At 48.4% G+C, this 16,622-nt stretch overlaps 1 protein-coding gene across 1 annotated transcript in view; it reads right to left on the reverse strand.

Moving 5' to 3' along the window:
- The window catches only part of KCTD19 (potassium channel tetramerization domain containing 19), a 37,639-nt gene extending 22,577 nt beyond the window's left edge, over nucleotides 1–15,062 (reverse strand). The window contains exons 1-10 of the mRNA XM_087971864.1: nucleotides 14,969–15,062; nucleotides 13,256–13,366; nucleotides 12,845–13,170; nucleotides 12,597–12,768; nucleotides 12,309–12,500; nucleotides 11,458–11,589; nucleotides 10,309–10,534; nucleotides 5,819–5,979; nucleotides 5,040–5,143; nucleotides 1,128–1,270 (exon numbers count right to left, since the gene is read on the reverse strand). Coding sequence (XP_087827990.1) covers nucleotides 1,128–1,270; nucleotides 5,040–5,143; nucleotides 5,819–5,979; nucleotides 10,309–10,534; nucleotides 11,458–11,589; nucleotides 12,309–12,500; nucleotides 12,597–12,768; nucleotides 12,845–13,170; nucleotides 13,256–13,366; nucleotides 14,969–15,062 — 1,661 coding nt within the window. The remainder of the gene's footprint in view (nucleotides 1–1,127; nucleotides 1,271–5,039; nucleotides 5,144–5,818; nucleotides 5,980–10,308; nucleotides 10,535–11,457; nucleotides 11,590–12,308; nucleotides 12,501–12,596; nucleotides 12,769–12,844; nucleotides 13,171–13,255; nucleotides 13,367–14,968) is intronic.
- Nucleotides 15,063–16,622: the final 1,560 nt, after the last annotated feature.

Consider the following 16,622-nt stretch of genomic DNA (forward strand, 5'->3'; position numbering starts at 1 on the left):
AAGGCCCCGCGGGCTGGGCTGCCTAAAGATATCAAGGGACTGGCCCACAATGCCTCTGGTGGCTAAAACGGGCCATGTGTGCCCCCCCCCCACACACACCTTGTTTTCACCCTCCATGGCCTTCTGCAGCACTCTGCTGGCTGAAACCAGGGCTGAAAAACGGCAGAAAAACGTGCCAAAAAACATGCCCAAAATGGCAGAAAACTGGGCCCACAAACAGACCCATAACAGGCCCCCCAAAAGACCAAAAACAGGGCAAAAACGGGGCACATGGGCCTGTTTTTTGGCCAGCATTGCTGCAGGAGGCCATAGAGAGTGAAAACGAGGCGCAGGGGGGCTGCGCCCGGATCCCCCACGCCCTGTTTTGGCCAGCAGGGTGCTGCAGGAGGCATCCGTCCCCCCCCCGGCCCCCAGAGGAGAACTACAGTGCTGATTCGGCCCTAGAAGAAATCCAGTTTGACACCCCTGTTCCAACCCAATCTCTCAAAGCATTACTGTTTCCCTTGGGTTAGGGTGTTCGTGAAACCCTGGATGGCTGGTTGCTGTGCAGCTCTTTTGGTGATTTTCTCATTTTAAGTATAAGCTCCCCAGAGCCATGATGAAGTTAGCTACCCAGCAGGAGGGAGGCCTGGTCCAAACACAAGGCTACCTCCAGTTCAGCTGCTGCAGGGGGAGACCTACACTGCCCCAGTTATCCCTTGGGGCCCAGGACATCTGCCCTGTGGGGCTCTGGCACTGCAGCCTCCCCTGGCCGTGCCCAAGTGCTAAGTCCTTCACCAGACAAATGTGCTTTCTAAGATTTGGGAGAAATAATCATCACATTCCCTTACATCACTAGTGATATTTCTGAAACAATGTTTAGCTTCGTTTCCTGATTTGTTGCTGCAAATTGTTTAATGACATTATAGGGGGCATAACGAAACAGGAACAACCTAAGAGAAATTGGCAAACACAAATTGTTCCAATTATAGAGAAAATAGAACTTTGGGGAGGAAGCCGGATTCTACAAAGAGTGTGGTTGAGAGAGGCAGCCATTCAGGACACGGAGCCCTTCCAACCCTGTCTTAAGGTCGAACTGCTCTTTAGCTATCCCAGACATAATGTGCATCAAACAGTAATTAACGTACTTAAATTCAGATGGTAAATACAACTTGCCAAGTCTTAAGAAGTTGAGAACATGTCGAAACATTTTTCCATCTCCATGAATGAGGAGACTCTGGCCATAAGCAATCCAATATACTTTTTTGCAATTTGACAACAACTCTGGAAACTAAAAAGAAAAAAAGGTAAGAGATTTCAAACCAGCTCTTTCCATAAGCTTTCTCTCAAATGGAAAAGACTATTTTCCTTACCAAAACCCCCCAGATTTGTATTCGAAAGACAGCTCACAACGACAAAATAATATCAGGTGCAGAGGGGCACCACGGAGGACTGGCGTTGTTGGCATGGAATCAGCCTATGGCTTGGAGGCCGTCCACTTTGCCAGGCTTCCTCCCTTGGTTCCAGAGGGGAAACGGCCACCGGAGTTTGCTGCAGTAAAAATGTCTTTTGCTCACTTTTACCATGGCATATATATATTTTGTAAAAAAAAAAAAAAAATCAGATACATTGATTGTCCTGAGTCTCAAAAGTCATTGAAAAAATGCTTTTATCAGTTTGGCTGGTCTTTAAAAGACTAAAACTGCAACGCCACAGCAGCCCAATGTAGTACAGGTAGCCTTCAAGTTATGACCATAACGAAGCCTGCCCACGAGGGCCGAAAATTGGGACAAACATTAAATGAATTACATCAAGATCTAAGTTACTGTCTCTCCTTGAAACAGACCCTTCTAGACCCAATGTTAGTAATTTGTTCTTATATTGTCTAGGGGATGGCTCCTCATATATCACTTCTTTGGTTTCCATTTTTTTTAAGAGCTGTAACCATCAGAGAACGCTGTAATTCCCCTTAGTCAAGTTTTTGGTGACCAACTGTTCATGATTAATTTTCCCATGTTCTTCTTTTGTTGTACTTGTGTTTTGGTCTGTGACACAAATAAAGTATTATTATTATCAAGTAACAACCAGCCATCCCTGCTCCCCCCCCACTGTGCATTCCTTAAAACCGAAGGTGTCAGTCATTAAGTGGAGCTCAGAGGTGGGGGGTTCCTGGGAGGCCCAGTAGAGGCACAAGTCCCCCTGCCTGGGCTCCCCAAGGCCCCCCTCACCCCCAGGATACCCCATGCTCCACTTTCTGTCCCGGGGGGGCTTGTACACGTGTCTGCTGTGAAGTTGGCTCTCTTGCCAGCGAGAAACAAGGGGGAAGGAAAATGCGGGGTGCCCCTGCCTTTCCTGGTCCTGCCCTTCCTCTTGGCCAGGTGCCCCTGCCTTTCTGGGGTAAAAGAAGGGCCAGGCCCCTCGTGGCAGAAAGGACCCTCGTGGCCAGGTCATCGAGGCAGAAAGCTCTGAAAGCTCTGAAAGCCATTTCCACGAGGAATTGCTGGAGCACTGACAATGGCGGTCTCTTCCAGGGGGCCTGGGAAGCAGCAGACCCCAATGCGCTGCAGGGTCCTTTCAAGGCAGGATGGGGGCAAGAGAGGCGGGGGTGCTGCCACATTCCCGGGGTTGGTCATAAGGGCAAATGACCATGGGGACCATTGTCACTTTGAAACAGGATCACACAGTGTGTAGATTTGGGGTGTCTGTCATACTCTGAACATTTATTAAGTGACCCAGAGTTCCTCTATCCTCAGATAAAATAATTTTAAAACATCACAATCTCAAGCAAAATCCTGTGCCCTCATGCTAGATTCATAAATAGCTCTAAAAGTGAGGAAAAAATGTGGACTGGAAAGTTATGTCATCTTCCAAGAGAAAGTAAGGACCCTGCCAGGCAGCCCCTCTAGAATGGGGCCCATCGGCAGAAGAACCACTGGGACCAGACTGGCTGAAGTTCACCCTCCAAGCTCTGCCCAGCCTCACTCCCAAGGCTAGCAGGAGGAAGGCACAGCCCTTCCCGTTTGTAATAGAGCAGCAGCCAACCTTTCTGGCACCAGGGCTGTGTTTGCAGGGAAAACAATTTTTCCACAGACTGGTGGAGCGGGGTGGTTTCACACACAACCTAGATCCTGTCTTCTGCTTACATGGCCCACTTCCTGACAGGCCATGGGATGGTCCCAGTCCAGGGCCTGGAGTTGGAGACCTCTGTAATGGAGGACCATTTGTGGCTTAGCTTCCCCTCCTTCTGAGAATCCCCTGCCAGCAGGAAAACTGCCAACCAGTGGCTCTCCTTAAAAGGCGGCAGGGCTGGGCTGGATCTTTGGGCAGAGGCTTCTCTCAAGTTGCCCAACTGACAGGTCAACCTTGTTGAGGAGAGAACTTCATGGACTTTCCTTCCCACTTCATCCAGTAATCCTCCTGCATGCCTTTGGCAGTCAGGATAGAAGGAGGGGGAATGGGCGTGGGGGGGGCAGAGCCAGGAAAAAGGAGCACCCTCCATATAAAGGAGTGGCAATGCCAAGCAGCAAGTGGCAAGTAGCCTCAAATCTCTTGCACAGGAGATAAAAGGGCTCAAAGTCCTGTAAGCAATAGGAAGTCCAGTTTGGTGTCAGCAAAAAAAGGAAACAAAAAAACTTGGGGAGAGAACTAGCATCACTCAGCTGGCAAACTCCAGCTCTTTCAAAGGAATGCTATACCTGGGTTTCCAGAAAGCCTGGGTGACCCACAAGCCTTTTGGGAAGGCGGAAGAGGTGAGTAAAAAGTAAGCAGATAAGCCCACCATATGGCCAATCCCATTGTTGAAGGTGAAGCCCATGATAAAAACTGGGTTGGAAGGGGAGAGAACTCCCTGGACTTTAAGCAGGCTCGAGTCTGGCCTGGGGACAAAACAAAGGCCGAAACAAAGGCCGTACCACAAGAAGAATTCCAGGGCTGGTTTGTGGTTTGGGGGATGCGAGGATGAGCTCTCTAAGGTAGAAGCTCTTCCACGGTCACCAGAATTCAGGAAAGGGAATGGATGACTCTGGAATTCTCTCACACATCCCAGCCTGCATTTCACCAGGAGAAGCACAACAAAAAGCACAACAAAAATCATGAGAGGTCAGGTTTTAAGTTCTCTGTGCAAACTGTCACATGTATTCTGAGCTTAGTTACACAACATGCTTCCTCTAGATTTCTTTAGGATAAGCAGCCTAAATGTCCCAAAGGGGCTTTTTCAAGAGGCTTTCTTGTTTTTCTTTCAAGATGTTTCACTTCTTATCCAAGAACACACCACAGCTCAGTCCTTTCAGCAGTTCCAAGGAGGCTCCACACCCATTTGCACCACTCAGGTGACCCTGACAACCAGGGGTGGGATTGAAAAATCCCAACATCCGGTTCTCTGCCCGGTTGCTGGGTGGGCGTGGTCATGGTGGGCGTGACCTACCAGAACTTCCGGGAGGGCCATTTTTCCCCTTCCCCAGAGTCTGGAGGCTTCCCTCGGGCCTCTGGGAGGGCAAAAAAGGCTTCCCTCGGGATCTGGAGGCCCTCCAGAAGCCGGAAACAGGCCCATTTCCGGACTTCCGGAAGAGCAATTTTTTGCCCTCCCAGAGCCTCCGTGCGGATCCTGCACTTACTGCATCCAAAATGGGCCACGTGGAGACTCCTGGGAGGGGCAAGGTGGGCGGGGCCAGCCAGTTGGTTCAATTATGGGTTCAGGGAACCAGATGTAAATTTAACATCTGGATCACCCGACCCGGCCCGAACCAGCTGAAACCCCACCCCTGCTGAGGACACAGATAAACCTCCAAGTGGCCTCAACGATTGTCTAAATAAAAGGACACAAACGACCAGCTGCCTGCAAGGTGTATAAATCATTCCATTCCCCCCCATCCAGTCAGAGCTGAAGAAGCTTATAGGATGAGAAGCGAAAGGTCTTCAAAGAAAAAACAGAAAGTCCAGTTGCCTCTTGAAAAAGCACCTTGGGGACAACTGTGACCTGGATGACTGAGAAGCTCCATTGACATTTAGCTAAATATTGGCCACTCTAAAGCAAGCAAGATAAAGATACTTAATAATTATACCTTTAATAACGTGTGCAAATAGGTGGCATACCAGTGGCTTCCTACATAGACTTTGACAATATGATGGAGGGAAAAGGCTGTTATTTCTGCTGCCCACTCTGCATCTACAAAACACAATCCAAATGGCAGAAGGTCCACTTTTATACTTTTGCAACACAAAGGAAAGGATTCTTGAAGGAATGAAATGTGCTTAGCCATCTGAACCACACAATTTCCTTATAAATGATTGGATCAGGGAAGGAAATCAGAGAAATTTCATTACTGGCTCAAACCATTTTGCGATCTGTAACTATTCTAAGATCTACTTCACAAGTTCCATTACCAAGCCAGGGATCCCTTGGCTTATATACTAGATCATCTTATGTGGGAATTCTCAACAATGTTGTGCAGGTCAACAACTAAGTGTATGAGCTGAATTTGTACAGTACAGTAACCTAAAATATGACTGGACAATTTCAGTGTGTCCAATGAAGAAAGCCATTCAGGTCAATGGTGTTCCATTCCAAGTAAATGCACATAGGAGGACAGCTTGGTAACATCCTTAAAAATGCCTAAGCAACATTTTAATTTTCTTCTCCCACTAAGAGAAAACATCAATTATTCTATCATATATTCATCCTTAAAAAAGCAAAGTCTCCTTCAAGGTCAGCTTGGCCCCCCGATGACCGTTACCCCTCTTCTGCGATGTTTGCCACAGCCTTTGGATGTTTTTTCCTTACCCAGATGATTCCCACAACAGTTTCACATGCATAATAAATCCCAAGGGAGGCACAACTTACTTTTTACCAGGGAATCTGTGGGCGTCTTCGGATTTAGAAATCTTTTTAAAGCGTCCTTCATTGGCTCATAGATGAGATCCATTTGATCCAAATACATGCAAAGGTGTGGAAGTTCAGATGTATTTCGTGTAAGTGGAAGTCTGCAAGTTCCTAACCAATTCCTTTGCATAGAAAAAGAGAAAAACTTGCCAGAATTGTAGATTTTTTTATCATTCCTATTTTAAGACAGCTATTGGATTATTTCTTTCCCTTCTCTCATCTTTATACAGACTTCTTACCTACTGCTTTTCTACTTCATATACATATATCAGATTTCCTCACCCTAAAAAAAAGATGCAGATCCTCATCACATGCATATTAATTGGCCATTAAACCTTGCTTAAGCAATATTGTTAGCAATATCACTTCATTACATAAAATATTGAACAGTTAGAAACCGAAGCTTTTGGGTCATAGGGTCAACATATTGTTTGGCTCCATGCAGAAGCTAGTAGACCTTGGCTTTTAAAATAATAAAATGTACAAAGCATAATTTAAGACCAAACAAGTTCAGGATTATTATGCAGCTGAGGGTGGAACTGTGAAGTCTCTGTGGAGTTTCATTACCCAACTAGATAGCAACTTCAGTGTGAGGGAGTGTGGGTTTTTTCCCCTGTATATGTACAGCAATTTGCTATGCCAATGTTTTTTGGGGGAGGGTGTTTCTCCTCGGTATTTCCATGAATAGATTGTTTCCTGTTTGACTATCAATCAAGATGACTGACTGATATTCCCATAAAACCATCCTTAAAGGGCCCACCAAATGCTGCAGGTACTTACTAGAGGGCACCACAAAACACACTGACTATAGGTTAGTCCCACGACACAACTCTGTCTACTCAGTTCCATCTGACAGAGGCACCCCAGGACGAAATCAGCACCCCTCAAAGAAGTTAAAACCACTCCATGGGATCCATGAGGGTCTTGGGAGCAGCCAGCTAGAAAATGGATCCAGAAGGAAAAACAACCGATTGCCTATCATTGTTCACAGTTCTCCACATGAAGCGGTTTGTCCGCTGCTACAGTCCCCTCCTGGCCCATCCTGTGTTCTTTTCCTGGAGAATAAGAGTTCTATTGGCTCTCAGTCGGCATCCTCCATCCACATCAGTGGTGGAATTCAAATTTTTTTACGACCGGTTCTGTGGGCGTGGTTTATTTGGTGGGCATGCTTGGTGGTCGTCATGTGATTGGATGGGCGTGGCCAACTCAATGTCACTCACATCAAGGGGTGCCTCACCTGGCCCCTCCTCTCCCAGCCATTCCTTGTCACCCAGCCTCAATGTATCTATAGTTCTGTAAAAATGTTGTTCAGCTTTTTTTGACTTTATTATCTACATGCTACAGATATACTTTCATGGACCACTGAAAGGAGGAAAGGGCTCACATGCTTTGCCCAAGGGTGTGATAGGCAACAGGCTTTTAAAGGGCTGCCAGAAAGAGGGGGCAATGTATTTTCCAAAGCACCAGAAAGCAAACAAGAAGCCATGGATTGAAACTGAACAAAGAGAGAAGCAAACTCAGACTAAGGAGAAACTTCCTGACTGTGAGAACAATTAACCAGTGGAACTGCCTGTCTCCAGAAGTTCTGGGTGCTCAACCACTGGAAGTTTTTAAGAAAAGACTGGACAGCAATTTCTCTGAAATGGTTCCCCCCAAGGTCCCTTCTAAGTGTTATTCTGTTACTCTGACACCTTTCCCAGGACCTCTACTCAGAGTTTGGCATCCTCCGTTTTCCTGCCTGAGCAGGGAGTTGGACTAGAACAGGGGTCTGCAACCTTGACCTCTTTCTTTCTTTCTTTCTTTCTTTCTTTCTTTCTTTCTTTCTTTCTTTCTTTCTTTCTTTCTTTCTTTCTTTCTTTCCTTCCTTCCTTCCTTCCTTCCTTCCTTCCTTTTCTTTCTCTCTCATACACACACACACACACACACACACACACACAGAGCACTTAACAGACAAGCATTTTGGAAACAGCTCCTTTAAATTTCTCCAAGGCTTGAGTGGATTCCCCCACCCCCTCTGTCAGACCGCACTCCAGCACTTTAACTCACAAGGGGAAAGCGATACTTGCAGCATCCATGGGGAATCCTTGGAGAAGTTTTTAAAAGACCTGCTTTCAAAATGCATTTCTTTTACGTTGCAAAAGTGCTCTAAGGCTCGATTCACCCCCACCCCCTCTGTCAGACCGCACTCCTTCTCACTCCAGACACTTTAACTCACACGGGGAAAGTGAGACTTGCAGAGTCCATGCCTTTCTTCCTTTTCCCCAGGGAGAAAGAGGACGTGGGGGACGGAAAGCTAGGAGAGCGATCGCAAGTGACCGACCAGGCGACCGGATTGGGGCCAGCCAGGGATTGCCACCGGTTCGGCGACCCATGCCAAATAACTGCCACTGGTTCACCCGAATAGGTGCGAACCGGTTGAATACCACCTCTGATCCACATCCCAGGGAAAACCAGCCGGGAACCAAACTTTGCCACATCTGGACTGACCCGTCCTGCCGTCTCTACGGGACTCTAAAACTACTACAGGATCTAATAATAATGCCCACATCAGGAGGAAGATGGCTCTTCTTCCAACATGAGGCATGCCATCCTCTGTCAGCAGATTTGGATTATATTTGGCAATCTAGCCAACCTTTGGGATAGACTCATTCCTGGCCACAGAGCAACTTTATCCCTCACTCCCCCATCCTGGGAATGGCTGCAAGAAAATGCAAAGGCCATAAACACTAATAGACTAGATGACCCAGGAGGAAATAAATGTGAGCCGGGGAAACGCTATTTAAATTGAGAATTTTCCAATTATAAAATAAGTGCTTAAAGACTGTGCTGATCAGTCGGCTGGAGTCTTTACCAGGATCTTCAATCGGTCTTTATCCCAGTCCACTATTCCATCTCGTTTGAAGGCTTCCACCATTGTTCCGCTGCCAAAGAAGTTCCCTATCAATAACCTCAACGATTACAGACCAGTGGCACTCACTCCTATCATCATGAAGTGCTTTGAGAAATTGGTCTGCCAGCACATCATTTCTGGTCTTCCGCATACATTTGATAAACATCAGTTTGCATACAGAAGAAATAGATCTACAGAGGACGCTATAGGCATCACTCTTCACACTGCTCTGACTCATCTAGAACAACGCGGGGGGCTATGTGAGGATGCTTTTTGTGGAATTTAGTTCTGCGTTTAACACAATTCTTCCACATAGACTAGTGTCTAAACTTCTGGACCTTGGGCTTTCTAATTCAATCTACCTTTGGATTATGGATTTCCTGTCTGGCCGCTTACAGAGGGTCAGATTAGGTAATCATACCTCTCCAGCCCTTATTCTTAGCACTAGTACACCACAGGGTTGTGTGTTGAGTCCCTTACTCTATACTCTTTATGTGCATGACTGCATTCCCACTCACGCTAGTAATACTATTGGTAAATTTGCAGATGATACAACAGTGGTGGGACTTATCTCCGGGGGCGTGGATGAGTCTGCCTACTGAGATGAGGTGGACCAGTTGCTTTCGTGGTGTGGAGACAACAACTTGGTCCTCAACACTAATAAGACCAAGGAGCTTATAGTGGATTATAGAAGGAACAGATCAGACCTCCAGCCCTTGCTTATCAATGGAGACCGAGGGGAGTAAGTGGCCAGTTTTAAGTTTCTGGGTGTTACCCTAAAAGAGGACCTGACCTGGGGTGCCCACATTACAGTCCTGGTTAAAGAGATTATACTACTTGAGACTTCTCAGAAAACAACAACTGAAAAACTGCTGGTGACCTTTTCCCGCTACACCATAGAGAGAGGATTGTAACATACTGTACCCCCTGTATGGTTTGCCAATTGCACAGGGGCAGATAGGAAAACACTCCAGAGGGTTAATGTCATTGCCCCTCAAAGGATCATGGGTTGCCCACTCCCCTCTTTGGAAGAGCTTTAGAGCTCCCGCTGCCTTAAGAAAGTTCAAAACATCCTCAAAGATCCATCTCATCCTGAGAACCCCCTTTTTTTGAACTATTACCATCTGGCAGACAGTACAGGATAATAAAAACAAGGACAAATAGGCTGCAAAACAGCTTCTCTCCCAGGGCAGTAGCTCTTTTGAATTCTGCTGTATAGTGCAGTGTTGGTGTGGTGTTGGGGGTTTCCGGTTCAATGTGTGGAGGGTGAAGGATGTGTGTTTGTGTTTATTTTCATGGTCATGATGTGCACTGAAGATGGTGTTTGATTTTGTTGTACGAAGTGCAATGACAATAAACTAAACTAAACTAAACTAAACTAAACTAAACTAAACTAAACTAAACTAAACTAAACTAAAAATTATTCTGGTACCATCCCATGGAGCTGCCTGGAGAGCACATCCTTCACACCATTGTGCTGTAATGGAGGGTTGCATTTGCATTTACATCCCAAATGTTAGAAATTAGAAACAAGAACATCCAAACTGTCCAGGGGACATACATGACATGCTGAAAAAGAACTCCGTTCCCTGATATGTAGAGCTTATTCCCATCCAGGGTGCTCTCCATGTGGAGCTGCCCCAGAGCAGAGTCAGGGTACTTGACTAGGAGACCCAGCACCATTGGGTACAAAGGGAGGAGGACTGATGGGTCCCGAACTCTCTGCTGCTGTGCCGCCGTGCTCCTCTGACAGCCTTGAGACTTAGAGGCTTCACTGGAACATGAGCCTAAAGAAAAACACCCAAAGAGACATTGGCATTAACATGGCTTACAGAATGTAAAACCATATTTAAAAAAAAAACAAAAACAAACCATAAAAACTAACAAAAAGAATCAAATAAATTAATAAAGTACAATAGAACAAAATCTGGGGAAAAAAATCGGTCTTGCATGGGTTTAGTTTCAACCTGTTGCTCCCCATCCAGCCCCTAACAGCCTCCAGGCATTGCGAGAGGGAGGACACAGCAACACTTAACTCACTACGGGGCCGAGACATACAGCTGAGTCTCATCAGCATATTGGTGATACCTCAGTCCATGGTGACGGATGATCTCACCCAGCAGTTTCATATAAATGTTGAACAGGAGCGGAGAGAGTACCGAGCTCTGTGAACCCCGTAAAGCAGTGGGCGAGGGTTGGATCTCTCACCTCCTGTCAACACTGACTGAGAGCAGCTGTAGAGGAAGGAAGTGAACCAGGACAGCACAAGGCCTCCCACTCCCATCCCCCGAAGATGCTCCAGAAGAATCCCATGGTCAATGGTATCAAAAGCCACCAAGAGGTCAAGTAGAGCAAGGATGGATGCACTACCCCCATCCCGCTCCCGCCAGAGATCATCCAAAAGTGCGACCAATGCTGTTTCTGTCCCAAATCCAGGCCTGAATCCTGATTGGTAGGGGTCGAGATAATCCGTTTCATCCAGAAACCTCTGGAGCTGCTGCGCGACCACCTTCTCAACCACCTTCTCCAAAAAGAGAAGATTGGATTTTAGTAACAAATAGCTCAATTTTTTTTATTATATTCTGCACAGTTTCCTAATGAATATGACCAAGCTATTATTACTCCCTTTCTGTAATTAAAGAAAGCCCAAGTAATCCCTTTTACATGGAAACCAGTCAACACAGAACTTAAAATGTTGTAAGAACTGCACCTGGGTTATTCCTGAAGATCTTCACGGCTTCTATGACCTTGGGAATGCCCAAAGCTTCTGCTTCAGCTTCCAGTGCATCCAAGCTGGAGAAGTTATCAGGCAAAAGAATCTTCTCTGAGCGAAGAAAATTAGCTAGTTGTTTAAAAAAAATGCACACCAGAAAGTAAGCAACCTGGAGGTCTAGCAGGGTGTTTTTGCCATCACATTGCATGCTATATACATATATTTCGAGTGACTTTGGGGGAAAGCAAAACTGGGGATTCCTAGCAAGAGATGGACAGAGTCAGCCAGCCAGCCAGAAAGAGATGGATGTGGAAACAATACAGACACAGGGAAAGATCCAACAACCCCTGGTTTTGTACAAGCAGCAATTTCTTGAAAGGGGCTGAGAAATGGCAGCTCCAGGTGTCCTGTGTCAAAAGCGGGGCAGTTTTTGTTTTCTGGGGAAAGGAACTAGTCAAACGAGGTGGAGGGAGACAGGGAAAGTTGCAGGGTTCCCCCCCCCATTCCTCCTTATGCTTCACCGTTTCCTTCCTTGCAGCGAACAGACCGACGACGGGGGCTCCCAGGGAAGCTTGGAGCCCCAGTGAGTGAGAGACAGCCAGAATCTGCCATAACGGGCGATGCAGGCACCGGGGGCTTCTCAGCCGTTCTTGGGCCCGGCTGGAAGGGGGCTGCCTTCCTTTCTTCGCCTCTGAGCGCTCGCCAGGTAGCCGAGGGGGCCGACCGTGCCGGAAAGCGAGATTTTACCGGCTCCTGCGCGGGGCCTCCGCCCCAATTCCCTCGGCGCCTTCGGGGACTCAGCCCCGCAGCAAGCGCCCCCTCCCCCGCGGGGTCCCCCCCCCCTTTACCGATGAAGCGGAACTCGCCGCTCTCGCACTCGATCAGCGCCGCGGCGTCGGCCAGCCAGAGCAGGTTGTCGTCGGTGACCAGCGCCGGGAACTCCTCCACCAGGCGCAGCGGCAGGAAGCAGTAGGGCACCTCGTCCTCCGTGTCCAGCAGCGGCGTGTCCATCAGCCCCAGCGGCGCCTTCTCCGGAGACCCTGCGGGAAGGGAGGAGCGAGCGAGGGGGGGCGTCGCGGCGGCGCTCGGGGACCCCGCGGGGGCGGGAGCGGACCCGCCGGCACCCCCCGCCTTACCGGAGCAGGCGGGGCTCTTGAGCGCGCACTCGGCGGCGGCGGCGGAGGCAGCGCAGGGCTTGCTGATGCACTTGCGCGTCCGCCAGTAGTTGAGCGAGGCGCGCTCGGCGATGGGGATGTCGGCGGGGCGGACGCGCAGGTTGTGCTTGCCCTCCTTCAGGTTGTCCAGGCTCTGCGGGAGAGGCGCGTCAGGGGGGGGGAGGGGAGGGGGCGGCGGGGTCTCCTCCTCCTCCCCCCCCTCCGGGCACCTGCAGCAGCGGCGCCAGGCGCAGCAGCCCGGCCTGCTCGTAGAGGAGCGGCAGCTCCAGCCCGCTGCCGCCCGACAGCCGCGCCGTGTGCAGGAAGTAGTGGACGTGGCGGAAGGCGTAGCCGTCGCGGTCCAGGAACAGCCGCTGCCCCGCCGACCCCGCCGCCGCCTGGCCCAGCAGCGACTCCGGGAACTGCGCCAGCTTGCCCCGCGGCACCGCGAAGGCCCAGCCGCCCACGTTCAGCTGCACCGGCGGCTCCTCCGGCCCCCGGACGGCGCCCCCGACGACGCCTCCGCCTCCTTCGCCGCCGCCGCCGCCGCCGGGTCCTGCGGGCGGGAGAGCCACGGGGGTCAGCCGGCGCCCCCACCTCGCCCGCCTCGGCCCCCGCCTGCCCGCCGGCCGCCCCCTCACCATGCCGGGTCGCCGCCGCCTCCGGGCCGGCACAGCTGCCCAACCGCCGCCACGGTTGCCCGGCAACGGGGGCACGTGCGGAGGAGGAGCCGCGGCCCGCTCCCTCCCCCGCTTAGCCACCGGCCGATGATCCCAGAGCCCCCCCCCGGCTGCCTCCCTGGGGAGGAGGGGACTTTGGGGGGGGGGAGGCCTTCCAGCCCCCGGTCAGGAGCGGCTTTGCCCCCCGAAAACGGGAGTCGCCCAGGAAAAAGCGCCTGTTCGGGGGGAGGTCGAGTTTTTATACAGGGAACAGAAATAAATGATAGACCTGATGCCTGCCTCAGTCAGAAAGCAACTGATGACACCATAAAAGGCACTGATCACATGTGCGAATTAAACAACAGAAAACATGGATTCTAGATAACATTGCAGAAGTGGCAAATTTGGGGGTTGCACTACTCTTTCCCAGCTGGGTTTGTATCTTTCTTTAAAAGTATAAGTGCATTTGGGGACTTTCAGAACACACTGTTGTTTAGTGCTGAAATGACAAGTTCCTGCATACCAAGAAGAAACACCCCCCCCCCCATGTTTTCTAAAATTAAACAAGAGGCCAGAGTTGCCATGTTAAAACATGGTTTTTTTAAAATCTCCCTTAAAAAGTTAATAATGAACACTAAAATTCCAGGTAACATGCCTAGATCATGGGATAAGCCTGCACATTGAAGCTTGCTTGTTTATTAAATTTGCTTGCCACTCATCTCCCTTAAATTGTTATTATCTGTTTATAATAACGTGAAGGCACATCTTACACCTCAAGTTCTTCCCAAAAACCAAATAAGATCTGTGTGTAGAACACGCAGTGTGGCCTTTTGCAAGTGACAGTTGGAAGACTTTTTGATAGGACACCCAGTGTGCAAATAGTAATAGCAATAGACTTTTATCCTGCTTCACAGTGCTTTACAGCCCTTTCTATAGCAGTTTACAGAGTCAGCCTCTTGCCCTCAACAATCAGGGTCCTCATTTTACCAACCTTGGAAGGATGGGATGAGTCAACCTTGAGCAGGTCAGAATCGAACTCCTGGAGTGAGCAGTACTGCATTCTAACCACTGCGCTACGAGGCCTCTTGGGACCACCAAGGCCGGTGTATGCCACAATCTTTCAACTTGGATTTTCAGATCGTGATGCTTCCTAATCTTCTCCAATTATTTTTCTCCTATTCTACTATCCCTCATATAGCCACATCCATTATCCACTTTCTTCTTTTCAACCAGTTAAATCTGGTGTGTTGAGTCAAGACTTTATCAGTCTATATTCAGAAATCGCACAATATTTTAACCTCACTTTTTCATGTTTCCACTTTTCCACCTGTGCAATCTTTTTGCACAATCTAAATATAGGACCTACTTGTTCTGCCTCTTTGCACGATTTGCACTTTGAAATGACAATTTTCAGTTCTGCTTTGATTGCATTAGTTCAAACAGTTTACTCTTGAGCAGTCAAAATCAACTTTTCAGATTCCCTTTTTAATGTTCCATTTGTAAATCAATGCCAGGTTGCATTCACCTCCTCCACTGTTTGTAGAAATTGACCATGTTGTGTAATGCTTTTCTTTGCCCCCGTTGTATTCATGTTTTTATTACATTATTACATTATTTCAATGTTCAGGTTGTTTCCTGCACATTCCTCAAGTTCCAGTTTTAAACTTGGCTGTCTTTTATGGAATTGGCCATTGCCTGCCTTTTCATCTTCAACAGTTTGACTTGAAGTAAACCTCTGCCTCCATTTCTGCAGGGTTTCCATCAATATCGTTACAGGGATGTAACGCATAATGAATTGTTATGTTGGTTTCAGTTAGATGTTTTGACTGGATTTGCCATTTTTCTTCACCTATCAAGGACCTGTAATCCTCCAAGTTTTCAGTGAATGATTTGTTGGCAATTCCATTCCTATTCAAAATTTGCAGATAAAAATACTCTACAAAAGTAACACAACTGTAGTTTATTGATTTGAGATGGGCGGCCATAGAATGAATTGAATGAATGAATGAATGAATGAATGAATGAATGAATGAATGAATGCAGTATCCTTCACAAAACTGGAAAGCACTGCAAGTATTTATTTTCAAATTTAGCAGTTTTAAACCCTAAAAGAAAAGGTTGTAATTTCTCTTTTATGCACTGGAATAGTTTCAGGCAAACTGGATTTTTTTTTCAATCTCTTCTGCTTTGGTAGACCAAATTGTAAACTATTCGTTTGGCCCAACTGCAAGTTCAATCCAGTCTCCAAAAGTTGGTTACTTGGTGTAAGTTAACACTAAAAATAAAAACATGACTCTGGCAGATGCTTTCCGAAAACCGTCCATGTTGCCACAGCAGCAGCAATCCCATCTCTCTCACTCATTCAGAGCAGGTTAAAGCACAGCCCTTTGGACTTGATGGTTTACCCCAAGCAGGGGAATGATGGGTGCCTTCTGCTATACAATTATGGGAATGTTACTGTTGGTGCTTGGTTTTGTGCTTTTTATGTGCGTCTCTGTGTATGCACATGCTCAGGTGTTTCGATATAATTCAATAAAAAGTTTAAACAAAACCACTCTTGTCAGGTTAAGGGAGATCACCACCATCCATGATGGAACGAACACGGTGGGCTCCATGTTCCAAGTGCAGTGGACAAAATCCGAGGCTCAGCAGATGCAGGACCACAATAAGGGAAAGATGGTGGTCTTTGGCAGAGGCCATGCTGAGCTGGAACAGATGTGAGATCAGACTTGAAGAACTGCCCTGAAGGGGAGAGGAAGAAGGGAAAGTGAGGCCTGCAAAAGGCGTCCCTTCCTCTCCTGCTTGATCCGCAGCTGGATTAGATGAGAAACCTCAAAAAGACCATGGAGCAGAAGCAGTGGTGGGATTCGGACCGGTTTGGCCCGGTTCTGCTGAGCCTGCAGCGCCAATGAGCGGCAGAGACCGAACCGGTTCTCTCCGCCACTCTGCTGTTGGGCCCACCTGCCCGCCAGGGCTCCCACACCCACCTTTGTTCCCTGCTTTTGAGGTGCAGCTGCTTTGTGCAGCACAGCTGAGTGGCACACGGCAGCTGCTGAAGCGACTGGGAGAGTGCAGCTGCAGGTGAGTTGGAATGCCTCTGTGCCTGTGCAAAGTGCACGTTTGGGGCGCAGGCACACACGAAGTGTGCCCAAGCCACACCCACCAAACTGTTGGTAAACTTTGTCAATCCCACCACTGAGCAGGAGGCCAGTCCCGGAATGCCCTGCCCTGCTGTACCTGGGGCCGTTTCTAGGGTGGTGGCTCTGCTGACTGAGCAAATCAATCTGCCATTCGCCATAGAGAAGCAGACCTAGAATAGAGTGGCCCTTCTGGAAACTGAATGGTACGG

The sequence above is a fragment of the Notechis scutatus genome, chromosome 9, assembly GCF_049901735.1.
Source record: "Notechis scutatus isolate UNSWTSFEM ecotype Mainland chromosome 9, rNotScu1.2, whole genome shotgun sequence".
NCBI lineage: Eukaryota > Metazoa > Chordata > Lepidosauria > Squamata > Elapidae > Notechis > Notechis scutatus.